Source organism: Corvus kubaryi, unplaced genomic scaffold (genome assembly GCF_017639235.1).
Source record: "Corvus kubaryi isolate FWS band 111438036 unplaced genomic scaffold, C.kubaryi_AGA036_p1.0 37300, whole genome shotgun sequence".
NCBI classification, from domain to species: Eukaryota; Metazoa; Chordata; class Aves; order Passeriformes; family Corvidae; genus Corvus; species Corvus kubaryi.
Window position 1 is genome coordinate 18,761,237 of NW_024581093.1, and position 16,585 is coordinate 18,777,821.

Genomic DNA, 16,585 nt, shown 5'->3' on the forward strand with positions numbered 1-16,585 from the left:
CTGAGAACACTACACCGATTTTGCCCAGTCCCAGAATGTAAAACTGCTGCATTACAGTACTGCACACCTCCAGCAGAGCTCACATCAGCACCTGCTCTGGAATGAGGACACTGCAGGAAGTTACAGGAGACTGTCACTGGTCCTGTTTCTCTACAAGCATGTGTGTGATTGGGAAGTTGCATCCAGCTCTCTCTATCCATATTTTATTACCACGCTTCAAATGATGAACAAATAATGTTTGTTCTCTTGTTTATTCTTACATTTGATTAAGCTGTACCCAATGTATTTTTCCTGGCTGTTCATTTAAAGAAACTGAACACATCAAGAATGACTTGTTAAAAAGCTATTTTGAAGGTAAAACAATCCCCAAAGCCTACAGAGCCACACTGGGTAGGAAGACTTGTGTAAGTTTTTTGCTGGTGAGCCTGAACCACTGGCAGATGAGCAGAAACAAAGAGGAATTTCCAGCAGGTTTTCCACTTCTGCAGCTGGAGAGCAGGGACAGACAGGAAGCAACGCACCACCACCACGTCTGCTGGAAGAGCCCACCTCCACAGCCAAGTTCCCAAAAAAAGGAGGAGCCCCTGTCTAGGGGCTATAGAGAAGGAACCCACACCTGGGAAGGAGACAGCAATACACCTGCTGCACAAAGGACACTTGCCCTACAGAATTAAGCTCATCAAAAACTTTAAAATAATATGTAAACTGTTAACTGTTGAGTTCTGATGAGCTACTGAAAGCTGAACCTGACTTTCTTATGTGACTGTGAGAAATTCGTTCTTAAATACAGTACTCTGGTCATGGGTTTGATTCTGGTTCCAGTGAAGTCAAGGCCAAAACAACCTCTGATTTAACTGGAAGCAGAAGCAAGCCCCCATTTTAACCCTCGTGCCTGCAAACAGAATACAACTGGATGAGAAACAAAGAAGAAATATGTTTGAAACTGGTCTTAACTGCAAGCTGTACTTCCCCCCCGCTGTAGGATTACAAAGCAGTTACTGAATGTTTTTCCTCATTCAACAGCAGCGTTACGTACTACTGGCCCAAACTCAGCCCTCATTCCCTCCCACACAACCCTGGCACAAGCAGAGGACCCAGTTTCTCTACTGTCATGTACTAGTTCCCATGGAGTTCCACTAGCCAAATTTGCCCATGGAACTGTATGTGAGTTTCGTCAGGGCAGAGTTCAGGCAGCAGTCTGCACACCACGCTCCCCAAATGCCAAAGCTGCAGCCTTTGGTGTAAATTGCACTGGTACAAATCGCTGGCCTAACGCAGTATGACACCAAAGAGGTTACGGAGTCCCCGGTTTTCATTGTCTGCTTTCTCAAGAGAGAGATTTGCTGCTGCAAAAGCGTCTCCCAGGTCTAAGTGGATTACCTGCAGCACTGGTAGCATCTGCACTCCATTAGGAGGGAGGCGGAACGGGAGCCTGCCCTTTGGACTGGGATTCCTTCAGCGTTTCAGCTTTATGGTGCAAATCTCAGTTTCCAGTGCTTGCCAACTGATTCCTTCTGAGTCTGGCCAAGAGGAACGGTGCAAATGCTGCATAATAACTTCCCAACATCCATGTGCAGGACTCCTCCCAGGTTTTGCTTTATGTGATCCTCAGCAGATAAAAAAGCAGCAATTTTAGCCTTTGAGCACATACCATACTGCAGTAGAGTCAATTTAACACAGTACAGGTGAACACCAAATTCCTCTGCTCTTCCTCTGTGTGCTGGTGCCCAGCTCTGACAGGCAGGCAGCTGTCAGTGCCTGCATCAGGAAGGAACCAGTCAGGCACACTTGTGAAGCTAAGAGCTGCCCTGCCTGGCAGAGTTTCAAGTGAGAGCAAGCCAGGTAAAAACAAACCCCTGTAAAGTTTTTACAGATGTCATTTCATTTTTAAGCATCAAAAAGACTGAAGTACATGCTAATCACAGCAGCTGAGATGAAGGATTAGTCAGCTTGGTGGACACAGCAGAGAGATGTGAGTTTGTAACTCTGGAGTTTAATTCCAGCTCTGGAGCTTCTCCCATCTACAAGTTCAGGTTGGGAAAGCCACCAACCTGGTGTATCACTGGAGTTATACCGGCGATGAGAGTGACTGACAATACCTGTTCCTGTCATCAGATTATGCATTTAATGTCAGAACAGCACATGGGAACAAGCTGAGGTACTGCAAGGCCTAGCTATGCTCATCAATATATTACATTTCACATAACAAAAACTTAGCAAAGCTCATGAGGGTAACAGCAGCATGGGGCACAGCCTGCATCAGCTCCTGCCCGGCATCCTCCATACCAGCTTGTTACTCTGTGCTCCAGAGATCCAGCTTCCCTTCTGCTCTCACATATGAATCCTGTGTTTGCATGCCTGCATATTTCTTCTATTTAAATATGCACTTTGTTCTTAAAGATTTCATTAACCCATGAATAGATTAATTCTGATTTCAGTTATACAGATAAAAATTTAAAGCAACTCCTTCAAAACCAGCTGAGTCATGTCTTTGGGAAGGCCAGGAGAGGTTTGTGCATGCACCCACATGGGCAGGACACTTTGTCTTCATCTGACTGTTGATTTTACACCCTCAGATGTCTTTGAGACTGAGCACTGTGGACACCCAGCAGAAGCATCTTACTGCAGTGCTCAGGTTCTTGTAACTCCTCACCACGCAGCACACCAGATCAATCCCTGGTATAACTCCACAGAGGACAACAGGGTTACACTAAGGATTATTTTGGCCAGGTCTAGTATTAGGCTCATTTTCTAAAACAATAAGGCTCATTTTCTTTTCATTTAAGCTTACAGTAAAACTCTCACTGACTTCACTGGAAGAGAGACCTGGCCCAACATACCAATATCCAAACCACCTCCATTTATTTCAGTGGAAGGAGGCAAGGAAATAATAAGGTCCAATGTATTTTTAAATCTTTAGATTTCACAAATGATCGCAAGCATGTAGGTCACAATATGCACACAGAATGACACCTACGACAACCACCAGTGGGATCATTAAAATAATTAAGTTAGGCCTAGAGACAAATTCATTTCATAACATGTTCCTTACAAAACAGATACCCCCTTTCTTCATAATCTAGGGAGCCTGTTTTATAAACTTCCTATGTAGTTCATGAAATATCCCCCTAAGCAGACTAGGTCTACTTGCCATTGCAGGGTCTTATAAATCCAAAGTTTATGAATCAAAAGACAAACACCAGTGATGTGTGTTCAAAGACCAGCTATGAAGGGGTAACGCCTCGTCAGCTCCAGTGGTGCAGTGGTGAGCTGTGACCTCGGGACACCATTTCCAGTACAAAGCTACTGAACCTGCATCTTTACATAACTCCTCTGCATGCCATGAGGGAGCTGGATGCACAGCACATGAAGCAGCAATCAATAAAGGAGATCCCCCTTTGTTTTAAGTGTAAAGATGCTACACTTCATAGTACAGCATCTTTACAGTACTTTACACCACACTGTTGAGCAGAAAAGAGCCTCCATTTGCAGCAACTAAAAGGAACAGACAGTTACTTCTACAGCATCCTGTGGGAATGGTTTCTCACAACACACTGCTAATGCTTTTCCTCTTACCATCCCGAAACTGACTGCTGAAAAATACTTAAATTATGCTGCTGGTACCAAAGTGCCCTGTCAGGTAAGTGGTAACCAAAAGTAGAAGCAAAAAAAATGACAAACCAAACTTGACCAACTAACCTCAGAAACTGATATAAATACAGAGTGCTAAATGAAAAAAAAGTTGAAATTTTGGTCTCCTTGTCTGCTGGCTTCTCTTTGTGTTTTTTAGTAAACCAGACTAGTTTTCAACCTGTTCTAAGTATGAAGGGTGGGAATTACTAATGTGGTAAGTGTAACTCAGCTACAGTCACATTGTCATTGCAGAACGTGAAAGGGAAGAGCAGAAAAGAGGGCAAGGTCAGCTGGGGTTTGCACCAGAGGTACTGGACACACCATCCAATGTTCATCTTTTGGACTGCTCTCAGGGGCCACAATGACATCCCTCCTGCTCACAGCCTGGCTGCACCAGCTGCATGGACAGGCCTGCCCTTCCTTTTGACTAGCTAAGGCAAGGAAGCTGCTATCTGGGTAGGACTGTGCAATTTTCTCAAATTTTTGAACAACCTGTGCCAGGCACAGCACCACAACCATGTTACTTCTCTAAGTCATCTGAATATTGATTTGTTGTCTGCTCCTCCACATAAGGAGTTTGGTCTGCCCCTTCCTAGTCACCGTAACACCCACTTATGCCTAGAACTCCACACAACCCAGGCTGGAAATGTACACAGGGAAAAAACAGTTTCTGAAAAAATGTTCATTGGAGACCAGCCAGGCAGTATTTTCTTGAACATTTCAACTTTTCCAAGTAAACACACAAATAATTCATTCACCAACAGGACCCAATCTCAGCACCCAATTACAGTAAGATTTGCACTCCCAAAGGCTAAACTCTGCTTTCCTCTCCAGAGCCTGTGGGCAGGTCCCAGTCTGTGGCTGGGCAAGGTAGTGGTTATCAAGTCCAGGAAGGAGCAAACACCTTTATCACAGCAGACAGCTCAGCTCTGCTGTGGCTCCCTACATGCCAGTTAGTAGGAGATCCTGGAGAGGTGGACACATACAGGTCTGAAGAATCAGTTTTCATATAAATTCCCTCCTTCCCATCTCCCTAAGTCAAGGGGAAGCAGGGTTAGGGTTACAGGGATTATTCTCCTTTACCACCAAAGCTACTGCTCCAGCTGTGCAACAACACAGGGAACACACAGAAATCTGCTGTAACAGTGTGCTCCTCCCATGGGCTCTGACAGACACTGCATCCAGGACTTTTTCCAGTTAGTGACAGATAGAGACAGGGTATCTAACATCATCATGCCCAGTTGTAATTACATCCCTATTACAGATTATTTTTATTTTCCATAGAGACCAAGCCACGTGCTCCTCCTCTGGCACCTGGGAATGGTGCAGCTCAAGCTGTAGCAGCTCTGGCCAGTCCTCCCCCTGTTCAGGAGCTGTGCTGGATGTGTCCAGGAGCTGTGCTGGATGTTTCCAAGCAGCAACACACGGTGCTGTAGGACACAACGCCTGTAGGAACAAACACTTCACACCTTTCCTAGAGCTTATCAAAGTGCTGCAAGGACTTGTGTGACCTTGGCCATGTAGCACCTGTACAGAACCAGCTCTGCAGATGGGGACAGACAGGTTCATCTTACACCACCTGATACAGCAGCCTGGCAAAGGGAGACCCTTTGCTTGCTCCAACTTCTGCTTTACTAAGTACAACATCCACAGACAGACTGGGGGGAGACAGAGGATGGGAAGGGGGAAAGGCCCTCCTTTGGGTTTTTATCTTATGGGTTCTGCTGGTCAAAGTTCCCTTAGAAACCAGAGAAATACGTGCTCAGTCAAGGACCAGATAAGAAAAACTCAAAAGATTTATCTAAATCTCAGGTGCATGATATGAATCCAAAAACTATGTTAATCTCTATGAGAATTCATATGTTAATTCAGAAAAGGCACTGCATATAACCAAAACCTCTGGGTTTTGGCTCCTTTACTTGTTCTCATCTGCAGCATACACCCAATTGCTGACAGAGGGCAGAGCCCCAGGGAGCCCTGGCAGGCTCACCCTCGCTGCAGAGCTACCACACTGAGAGCTGCAGAGCTACCACTCCTGCACCATGCCTAGAATCTGCCTCTCAGAGCATTCCTAATGTGCAGGGAAAACACTTGCTCCTGCCTCTTCAGGTGCTTTGCTTAAAAGTCTGTGTATGGGTTAAGTTCACAATAGCTATTAAAATTAATGAGCTTTGTGCTGCAGCTCACATGCAGGCACATTTTGTAGCACTTTGCTGGAACGTGGGGTGCTGGATCCGGCTCTGAAACTGCCTTTGGGTAACACGACAGTCCCCAGCCTGGGACTGTCAGGGCCTGGTGTCACCCCACAAACAGCTGACCTGGGTGGGAAGAGTGGTGTCTTACAGAGGCTGAAATGTGCCCCTATGTCCTTCACTGTGCCTGGAAGAGCGTGTGGGAGATGAGGGAGGGATTGAAGAGGGACCAGACACTGCACAGCTGCTGGGTGGGTGAGCAGCACGGAGTGACAGTGGCATGGAGAGATCTGGGAGACACTTAAGTCAGGATGAATGCAACTGCAGTGGTGCAGGACAGCTGCCAGGAGGCTGTGCTGTCCCAAAAGAACCGACACCACTCCAGATGGGGATCCTGCCCTCAACTGTGCTGTGCTTTCACAGCCACCAACACTCACTGGTTAGGAACATGTCTGGCCTTCACCCCACTTAACCTGTCTTGAGCAGAGGCCTTGCTTAATCATTGATTTACACCCTAAATGCCAGCATGGGGTAAGTGACAAAATTTGCTAATTGGACATTGTCTTCAGGCAATAACCTCAATAATACACAGATTTGATGGAAAATTAGCAAATAAATTATTATAAGACTGACACTGAATGCACGAGCAAGATATATGAGATGTTCTCAGGCCAGCTAAATCTGGAGAATTATATATCCTGAATATATGCAAATTAAGAATTTCCCTGCTCCCTCCCAAGAAGTGCAGAGTGGGGCTCAGTATGGAGCCCTTCACATAAAGGATGATGTGGAAAATCTGTCTTGTAGCTCTCAGTAGGTGTGTCTGAGCTATGAAACCACTGTATCCAGCTGTACAGGGTCAGTAATCACGTTCCATCAGGGAAAACAGAGGGGTCCTAAAACTTGGAGCAGAGAATTCCCCTGAACTCAGCCCAGCCTGGTGTGGCTGCAGAGGAGGGGGGAGAAGCAGATCTCAGGTGTCAGTGCCGAGCTACAGCAACCAAAGAGATGGAGGTGCTGGAGGAAAAGCCAGGTGAATTAAAACGCAAAGATACCTAGAGAGTAGCTAGAATCAAGTCACTTGGTAGGAGAGCTTGTCTAAGGGGCGGTCAGATGAATGACAATGTGTTTTGTCACATTGAAACATTCAGAGGAGAAGACACATGCTTTAGGGAACTCCTTTGTAAATCACCAAAAAGTCCATGGGTTCAGAGGAAGGTGAGGCAGGGATATGCCTGGAAAACTACTGTCTTGTAGAGAGGTCATTCATTTCTGAAACAAATACTAAAGCCTGTGCAGGTTTTCTTTGGAGGGCACAGGCTCCAGAGATGGGGTGGTAGAGCCCAGGTGCCCAAGAGCTGAGATCAGGAGGGGCACTGTGCTGGCACTGGCTCAGCTGCCCCGGGCCACAGGGCCAAGGAGCTGCATTCTCCCAAAGGGGAAAGGCTGGAGCAGAGCTCCCAAACCCCGAGTGCTACAAACCATCGGGGAGCCTCTCTGGGCTCTGTGTGCCCACACTGTTCCCACATGGACAGCAGTGCTTCAACAGAAATTATTCCTGCTCCCTTTTGTCATAAATAATGCCACAGAAAGCATGAGCTCTTAAAACAAATAGAAGTATCTTTAACAGAGGGTTATACACAAACACTAACTATCCAAGAATGGAAGGTAAATATATTTACCTCGTATAGCAGAACAACTCAAGAGAGAGCTCACAGCAATTCTCTGAGATAAAGACACTATTCAGGACTGTGCAAAGGACAGGCTTCTAAAGAAAAACCTTGTTCCGCTTTCTAACAAAAATTCAAAGTGGTATCAAAATTTCCAGTGAAATCAAGAAGCTGAGGCTTGCTGTGGTCTACAGGGATTTGGAGGTTCTACTTCTTTTCTGCTTCAAGTCAATGAGATGTCTGCCAGAGTTCAGTGGGAGTAACACTGGGGGATCTGGCAATGCCTTTGGGTATTCCTGACTGCATGTGAGGAGCTTGGATTTTTGGTGCAGGTTTGTTTTCTAAATGTAAAAATTGTCTCACTCTGTTGGATAAATACAATTTGCAACTCACTTTGTAGATGTGCTAGAGGTTTTGCAGCCTTTACAATCTGTCACATAAATCCACATCCAAGCGTCAACGTGTGAAGGGGCTGCTTTAGAGGTCCTCTGAGTGAAAACAGGAATGGAATTTCCAGAAGAAATGCTACGAAGATGAATAATTTGTCTACTTAGCCAGTTACTACAGAAATAAGATGCTGATGGTAAGAGTCACTAGAATTCAACAGAGTATTTTGGTTTGTTTGGTTTTGTTTGGTTTTTTTTACCTGTAATGCAGAACTACAAGAATTGGGAGTCCAAATAGGAGAAGTTTTTGAAAACAAACTATTGAAATTGAGCCTCAGATCCAGGTAAGGCAACATCAACCTCCTTGTACCTTCAAAGCTTGTCAACTTTAATGGCAATTTTGGGTATGCATGGAAATGGCCTCAAGTAGGTATAGGATGTGGGAATAATAATATTATTTGTGAGGTAATTTCTGAGACCACCATCATTATGCTGTTGTTGATCACAATTTCTTTTTCTGTTTCTCATTTCCCTGGCCTTGCACCCTCTGAAAGGCCAGCTTTTTCTTCTTGTGTGTGGTTTAATTCAAAAAGCCAGCTCAAAAGGTGTGCAAGAGTAGTGGGTGAGTGTGAGTGGTTCAGAAATCACCTTTGACAGTGGCTGTTTAACCCTCTTCTCCTTTGTCGCAACAGTTGTGCCTGCTCAAGTTTTCTCCTCTTTAGAGAAGAGAATTTATGTAGGCCATAAAAATTTACTGGAAAGAGAACATCTACCCCCTTTAATGCCTAATCTGGCACCCTTTACTTATGCAAATTTAATCAATGGACAAATGCTCTGATCACAGCAGCTGCACTAATACAAACAACATCAAAGACTTTGTCAAAGGTGCTCTGAAACAACTCTGGGATCTCTAAAACACAAGATTTGGTCTCTGGCTTCACATTAACAGCCATTCACTAACTTGAGTAAGATTTCCCAAACTGGGCTCTTTTCCTCCTCAAATCAGAGCCAACCACATCCATAACCTGGCACAGCAACGCAGAGCCAGCCCAGTGGGCAGAGCACAGCCACTCCTACCAGATCACAGCAAGAAATGCATCATGCTGCCTGCTGTCAGGTGTCATTTGTATCACACCAGAGGGGTGACTGCAGAGCAGGCGTAGGCAGGAACTGGTCATACCTACACCTGCTCCTGCTGGGCCTGACCTGGCCAGCTGCTGGGAGCTCCTCCCTCTCACTGAAGTCAACATGAACTGAGTTTGCTCAGGACTGAATAGGACTGGACCTCCTCAATATTTTGAGGAGGTTTAAACACTACTTGGTGATTTTTTTCCCCTGTTTTCCATCAGCATGTGGTGTTTCTGTGTATGCATATCCGGGCTGCATTTACACACGTGCTCACAATCCATGTGTCCTTAAAAATCCAAGTGCAGTATATGCTAAAAAGCCTACAAGCTAAAAGGATCTGGGAGCATAGAGAAAGCAATAGAAATTGTAAAACAAATAAAAAGGAAGTTTATTCCCACTGTTTTAAATTTCAGTGAGCACAAACTATTTTATGTGACTGCAGCTACGATTTAGCAACGCATTTCAGCATATGCTTACATCTTTTGCTGAAATACAATCTACAAATTTTTTGTGATTTCTTAGGTTTGAAGCTTTTGAACTCATGCTCAAACCAAGAGTTTAACACGCTGTCCAAAATAATCCAGAAAGCTCTGCATGTGGATCAGTATGGCCGTGCCTCTCTATGTGGCCATACATGTTACCTCTGAGAAGAAGCCAGCAGTGCCCTGGCCTTATTTCCAGATATTTTGCTCAGAAGAGCTATCTCCTTCCTCCTGCCCTGTGAGAGACCTGGGAATCCCCTCCCAGCCACACCACTGCAAGGACAGTCTGTGCCACATGGAAGATACACAACAGAGCAGTGAAGCAGCATCAGGAGCTCCAACCATCCCCACGGGAATAACTGCAAGTACTTTGCCTTAACCAGGAATGCAAGCAGGCCAGACTCAATGAGGGGATTACAACTAAGTCTACTATGCAGCACTGCAGAAAAACAAGTGATATTAAAAAAAAAAAGGGAAAGTAAGATAATAAATTAAGATGTAGCCTTCATCCAGCTTCATAACGTATCAAACAACATGTCCTACTTGGGATGCTGGTGAAGGGTTATCTTTTGCTATAAAAATAATGTCGTCTACAGGTTTCATCCTGGAAGCTCTTACTTCAGTGAGAACTGAAGTTTGAGCAGAGCAGCTGAAAAAGCATTCAAGCCTTATGAGGTAACACAGCAATATGAACAAAAGACACTACACAGCAAAACATCAGGCAGCATGTGAGCTCTGGTCAGTTTTGTACTTTCAAAATCTGAAGAAATATGCTTTTGTTATTTGTCAAGCAGAAAAATATTTTGGATCAGTACTCTATTCTCTTGAAGTAAAATCTGTGAATTTATGTATATTCTTCCAAAGCTTCCATAACTGAAGCTTTTATTAAGTAAGTTTGATGTTGAGCATATTTTAAAAATAGTGTCAGCAGCAATATTTTAAAATGTGGAAACAGATGTGTCACTCTATTACAACTGCTGAATTTTCACTGTATTTTTTAATACTACGAAGCATTTGTCTGTTTCGCCATTATATATCTCTTGCCACTAAACAGATTTCTTCTCTATCTATGATTAAAGTAGTACCACACAGACATTATCAAAAAAATCATATTGTTTTGGTCTGACCATAAAATATAGGTATTTTAATAATTGGGCTTTCTTCCATAGAGAATTTCAGCAGCTCCCTCTCCTTGGAATGAAATCACAGCCATATGCTTTATGATATTAGAGGCATTTCAAGGTGTCTCCATAAATGTCATTTATTGTTTGCAAACCTGCCAAATCTGCAAAACCCCTCACCTCTTTTAAAAGAAAAATCTTCAGATGAAACTAGATCTTTACACTGGTTGTCATACCAAAACAAAAATAATTCTCTCTTTCTTATGGAATATTGGCCATGAAGGTAACAAAACCTCTGGCAACAAAATCTGGGCATTGGTTTGCTTTGGAGCCAACAGTGCACTGGGCACCCTGGCCCGGCACAGCCACACCTGCCCTTGGCTCCGTGCCAGGCATTCACACTCAGCCTCTGGAAGTCACCCTCTGGACCATGAGCAGCCTCAATGACAAAAAGCTGAATTGGTTTAGTGATCATAACTGTAAATGAAGATCAGGCACCTCTTAACGTCCTGCTCCGATGAATGTGCTTTAACCCCTAACAGAGCAGCGCCTTCCATGCTGCCCAGGATCCCCCACCCTTCATGGGGCCCAGGAGCCTGCAGGACTGGCAGCCAGGTAAACAATAGAGAGAGTCCGTATCATACACAAATATAATCTAATGCCACTTCTATTCCCAATTTGGCATATCTGGAGTCTATCCTGAGATAATACTGGCCAGATCTATATAAATCTTGCCAGACATGTCACCAACCTGTCCAGCACAAGGCACTACATTTAAACACACAGGAATTCAATCCAGTCTGTAGCTGCAGCAGCCAGAGTGGGTCAGCCAGGCAGTGCCCAAAGGAACTGGCTGCTGAGGCACACAGCTACCAGTGAGGTCAGGATTCTGGCTGGCCAACAGAAGCATCCATTAGTCCCACAGTAGTAGAACCATTCTTTCTCCTTGAGGAAGAAAAAACCAATTTTTTCCCCCTAAATCTGAAAGAAACAAGTTGCCTGGTACAGTTGGAAATAATCTAGGGCAGGACACCAACAGGTGCTTCAAACGCATTAGCAGAGCGCAGAAGATGTTGAGAGAGAAAATGAATAGACTCTCTAAATAATATATAAATTGTACAGGCCTTTTTTCTGCAGAACCCCAGTGAAGTTACTGTATAAATCGGAACCTGAATTATTCATAAGTGGTGAATATATAATAAATCGTACTTCGCATTGAAATATCCCTCACAGGTCCATGCAGTGAACAGAACCGGGCAGCGAGCCTGGAAACACCAAGGTCTTACCTGGAGTCTGGGTACTTTGTCAGGGTAGCAAGGCTGCTGGTGTACATGTGTCCTCCTACATCGATGTGCACAGGAGCGTTCGACTTGGTGAGTTGAGCTGGGAGAGGAATTCCTTGAGCAGCCAGAGGAGAAACCGGGGACCGTGTTAGAGACAGACGGGACATGCTTCTTCCCTCCTGCAACGGGAAGGCAAAAAGAACAGTTTCTCTTAAATGTAGCAGTGTGTTACCTTTCTTTCCAGTGTGATCACAGATCTAATCAGATCATTTTTGCATCTGCCTGATCACATATTCAGCTAACAAATTATTGCCACCACTGTAATTAAGTGTATTTGCATCATTTTCTTCTGAGTACCAGAGGGGAAGAGAAAGATGCTTATTAGCAATAAGAAATCAAGAAAAAAATTTTCAAGGTGTCAGCCTCAAGGGGCATAAAACAAACTGCAAAATTCTAATTAAAGGTCGCAGGCTTATGTGTTAGATGTGAAATATCCCCTGACAAACGAATAACCAATTTGTGAATTGGGATTCAGGGGGTTTTTGCAAGTTTGTCTCAGTAACAAGACACCTCTAAATTAGTGACTTCCCCAGTACCTAAGGCATTTAGTTTATACATGTAATAAATTTCACATCAAACTAAGATCAATTTTGTAGCTTATTTTCAATAATTGTGAAATAAATGGATAATTTTCAGTTAATCCTTAATATTAGACCTAAACAACTAATAAGCTTTCACACTGAAAGCAATTAATAACTGGAAGTAGTGAAAACAGAAAGATATATAAACTGACCCACACGTTCAGGACAAGATGTGTTATAAAGTACTGCATGATCTAGCATGTGAAATTATAAATTCCACAATTTACTTAATGTTTCCTGCCCTAAAAATATTGGAAAATGAGTGAAATTACTGAATTGAATCCCAAAATTTTCAGCAAAATCAAAGCTAAAAATACTGAAATGTCTTAAAAATGAACAGGACAACCAAGCAAAAGAAAATTCCTTAATTCTCTTCTTAAGAAAAGCACAGCTTATTCTGCACCAAACGTGTGTCTCAAAGCTGACTTCAGTTCAATCGGTGCAGACGGCACATGTCAAACGGAAAAAAACCCTTTTAGAAAAGTTTAAGAAAATGTCCATCCATTCTCCCCCTTATGGGGAAAGCAACATATGCAAAACATTATAGTTGAAGACATTTCTGAATATAATCTAATTTTCCTGGTATTTTGTAACTCAAGCATGCTACCAAGCACCCAGGCTCTTCCTTACATCTGACAAGCACTTTACATGCAGCATTGCAAAGTGAATTTCTATTTCTCCCACATTACTTTGACAATATTTCTTAGAAATCTACAGCTGGTCTTGCCTTTCTCTTAGCGGTATTTTGCACGAGATGCCTGACTATGCCACTTGATGAACATAAATTAACAACATTCTTTCTAAAATAATTTCCAAGCTATAGAGAAAGGGATTAAAAAATCTTAATACATCTGAACAGCTTCACAAAGTCATCACAACATCTCCATTTACTGTATTTCATCTTGGTTAGCTCCTATGAATTTCTTGCATCTACAGCACAGAAATACATCACCCCATTATGAATCCACATCCTTTTCTCTTCAGAGGCTGGATGGACATCTGCACCGAACACGAAGCAAATGCCAACTCTGTCCTAGGACTTCTGTGTCAGCCGATGCGAAATTGGGCATTAACATTTTTACTACAGCACCACCTTCACGGAAAGTGACTGAATCCTTTCATGACTGAAGACGTTGCTTTCTTGTTTCCCACAAGAGCTTGTTGTGGCCAACCTTCAGTAAATATGTCATATAGCATAAATAAAACAACTAACTTTTAAAAACAACTCAGTGTGTAAGTACCTACAGTATTTTAGCAACATATTTACTCATATGTCTGCCAACACAGACAAAGGTTGCTGGTTTTTTTCTTACCAAAGAGCACTGTAAACTCATGTTCAGTCTCTACTCCCTCACTTAAATGAAAGGGTCAGAAGATTCAGGCTGAATGTCAATCCTGTCTTTGTTCAGACCCCAACCATTATCACTAATGATAAAGGTACAGACCTCGCTCGGTACAGGGCTGCCTTAGAAATAAATCTCATGCAGTTTCACAAAACAAGAGTCTAATTAGGGCTCATCTGCACCCCTTGTTACAATTTCCAAATGAAATCAAAGGACTTCCAGTTCTCTGTAAATGTGTCTTACATTTAACCATTTGTCTTGAAATACAGACTTCGATTTTAAAATATGCACAGATAGCTAAAGATCAAGTGATACAAATCTATTTGTGCATATTTAAACACTGCGGCTATCTTAGGATTTTGTTTAATGTTAGTATACCAGTAAATTCCTTGATCTGTAAAGACTGAGATTCTCAGTGAGGCCATACTCACACAGTAGATATTTAATTTATACTATTCACTGGAGGGACCTTTTGAACAATCCTCTGCTTTTGGCATTTCTCAGCTAGAGCATGTGTTGAAAAAACACTTAATTATAGAAAATCACTGGAAAGCTAAAATAGTTCTCAAACTTTTATGGCTTTTCATACTTACTGAGGGTGCCACTGGCTTTTGGGGAGAGGAAAAGGGGAATTAAAACACTGGCTTTTCCTCTGGCTGGAGAGGACTCATATTAGAAAAAAAGAATCCTAGATTTTTATTAAAGTTATGGAATTCAATCATTTTTGTATGAGCAAATTATCAAGAAGAAAAATTGCTAAGCACTACATAAAGGACACTATTGCTCCAAAAAAAATAAATACCCCCTGTTTCTTAAGGTACTGTAACCCTATTTCTAAGGACTCCTTCCTCTTCTTAATGTAACACACAGCTAAAATTCATCACACTGAGTAATGTACTTATTTTATGCACAAAGCAAAATCCTAAATGTATTTATCCAGTGAATGTCTTTATGCACATATTTTCTAATATGGATGTGAAAATTAAAACCTTAAGGGTAAATATCGCAGAAACACTAACAAACTTCATTTATTAAACCATGTAAAATAATCCTTGCTCTTTAGTTGCCTACAACAGGATACACCATCCCAACTAGTGGCACAGGCAATAACCCTGCTCTAATAAGTAACACAGGAACCTGCTGAAGGCAAAATCAATAGAGCCTGATTCCCAAATTATGTGAATATTTAGTTTTTCAAACATTACACACCAAGATCTTTCAGAGCCAGCTTATCTTTTTCTGCCTTCCTAAGCTAACTGCTTGTAAAAACTATTTGCCCATGCAAAGTGAAATAATCACAATGCCATGCTCATTTACACACAAAATGATTTTGTGTCCCATTGTGCTCACAGTTGTTCAGCTCTCTAGGGGTGATTAAACTAGCTATGCTGCTACAGCTTGAGATGATTTCACTGAATCGTTTCTCCATGAAGTTGCTTCTTTGCTAAGCTGTTATTTTAACCATAAAAGGTAAACAGAAGGCAGTTGTAAGAGCTCCATTCAGCTCCGTGCCCAGGGCTATAACCCTAGGGCAGAGAATGCTGAAAGACTGCAGAATTTTCCAGGGTGTTGCCTTTCTTGCTCTAAAGCCTTCAGGAATACTGTTCATTTAATACACACTCTAGATGATACATTTCAGATCCTACTAAAAGAAAGACTTCAAAAGTGTAAGAAGTTTTGGGCGGATGAAGCTTTCCCACCTCTGCACATAGCTTGGGGCCATGGTAACCAATACTGCTGTTGATGTTGGGAAAATACAGGAGAAATAAACAGCACAGAGCAGAGCAGACAGATAGGGACAAGGGAGGTGAAAGGTTGCAGGAAAGAAACAGGCAGCAGTCTGAAAGGGGGAACGAGAAAAAAGGGAAAAGAATAAAAAAGGAGGCGGCTCTGAAGGAGGGACAAAGTTAAATCAAGGAGCAGGCACTTAAAAGACTACAGATGGGAAGCAAGACTAATTAAGGATGTAAAAGCGCTTTGTTTCTAAAGTTTATTGTTGCCAGGATAAAAATTAATTGAAACTAATGCTGTTATTCACTCGTGCAGTTTAATTCCTTCATGCACATTTAAGACGTGAAATGAAAACGGCAGGTTTACGGACCTGCCATGAAGCTGCTCTCCCGGGGAGCCGGGGTGGGGGCGGGCCGGGCTGCAGGACCCGGCCCGGCTGCACCCCCCCGGCACCGCCGCTGCTCCCGGGCTGCTGGGGCCTCGGGGAAGCTGCTCTTCCTCCCCACGGACCTTCATTTCTGTACCAGCAGACCCACGAGGGGTAAAACCACCCACTGCAGCCCCCCGACCGCCCCATCCTCAGCACTGCGGGCCAGAAGTTTCCCCCGGCGCTCCCGTGACTCCAGGGCAGCGTCTGCGTCCCCAGCCTGCGCCCGGCGCTGCCGGAGGGACACAGCCACAGACTGGGCAATTACCTTTGTCTGTCTGAACAGGGCCGGCGACCGCTCGGGTCTGCCTCCAGAGCCACTCCGAGACAACTTGCCTACGCCGTGCTCCCAGCCCAAAGACAAAGCGGGGCGGGGGGGGCTACAAACCTTGGGCTCGGTGGCTCCAAAATTAAAAGTCCGTAAACATTTGCCTACACCTCCACGCTGCTTTACTGAACACTGCACCGAGAGACAGAGGAGATCGTGCCCAAAACTTTGGGGGGGTGGGGGAGGGTAAAGGGGGAGCTCCCTCTGGAGCTCTGGTAGC

General features: G+C 43.6%; 1 protein-coding gene across 6 annotated transcripts in view; it reads right to left on the minus strand.

Moving 5' to 3' along the window:
- The window catches only part of KCTD15 (potassium channel tetramerization domain containing 15), a 46,836-nt gene that overhangs the window by 28,535 nt on the left and 1,716 nt on the right, over positions 1-16,585 (minus strand). For 2 of the 6 annotated variants that reach the window (XM_042027684.1, XM_042027683.1), the window contains exon 2: positions 11,899-12,074. In XM_042027684.1, coding sequence (XP_041883618.1) covers positions 11,899-12,062 — 164 coding nt within the window. In that variant the 5' untranslated portion in view covers positions 12,063-12,074. Of the gene's footprint in view, positions 1-1,380; positions 1,608-11,898; positions 12,075-13,488; positions 13,647-16,305; positions 16,392-16,425; positions 16,521-16,585 lie in introns of those variants that run through there. The other 4 variants (XM_042027686.1, XM_042027687.1, XM_042027682.1 and 1 more) reach the window with 4 other exon arrangements.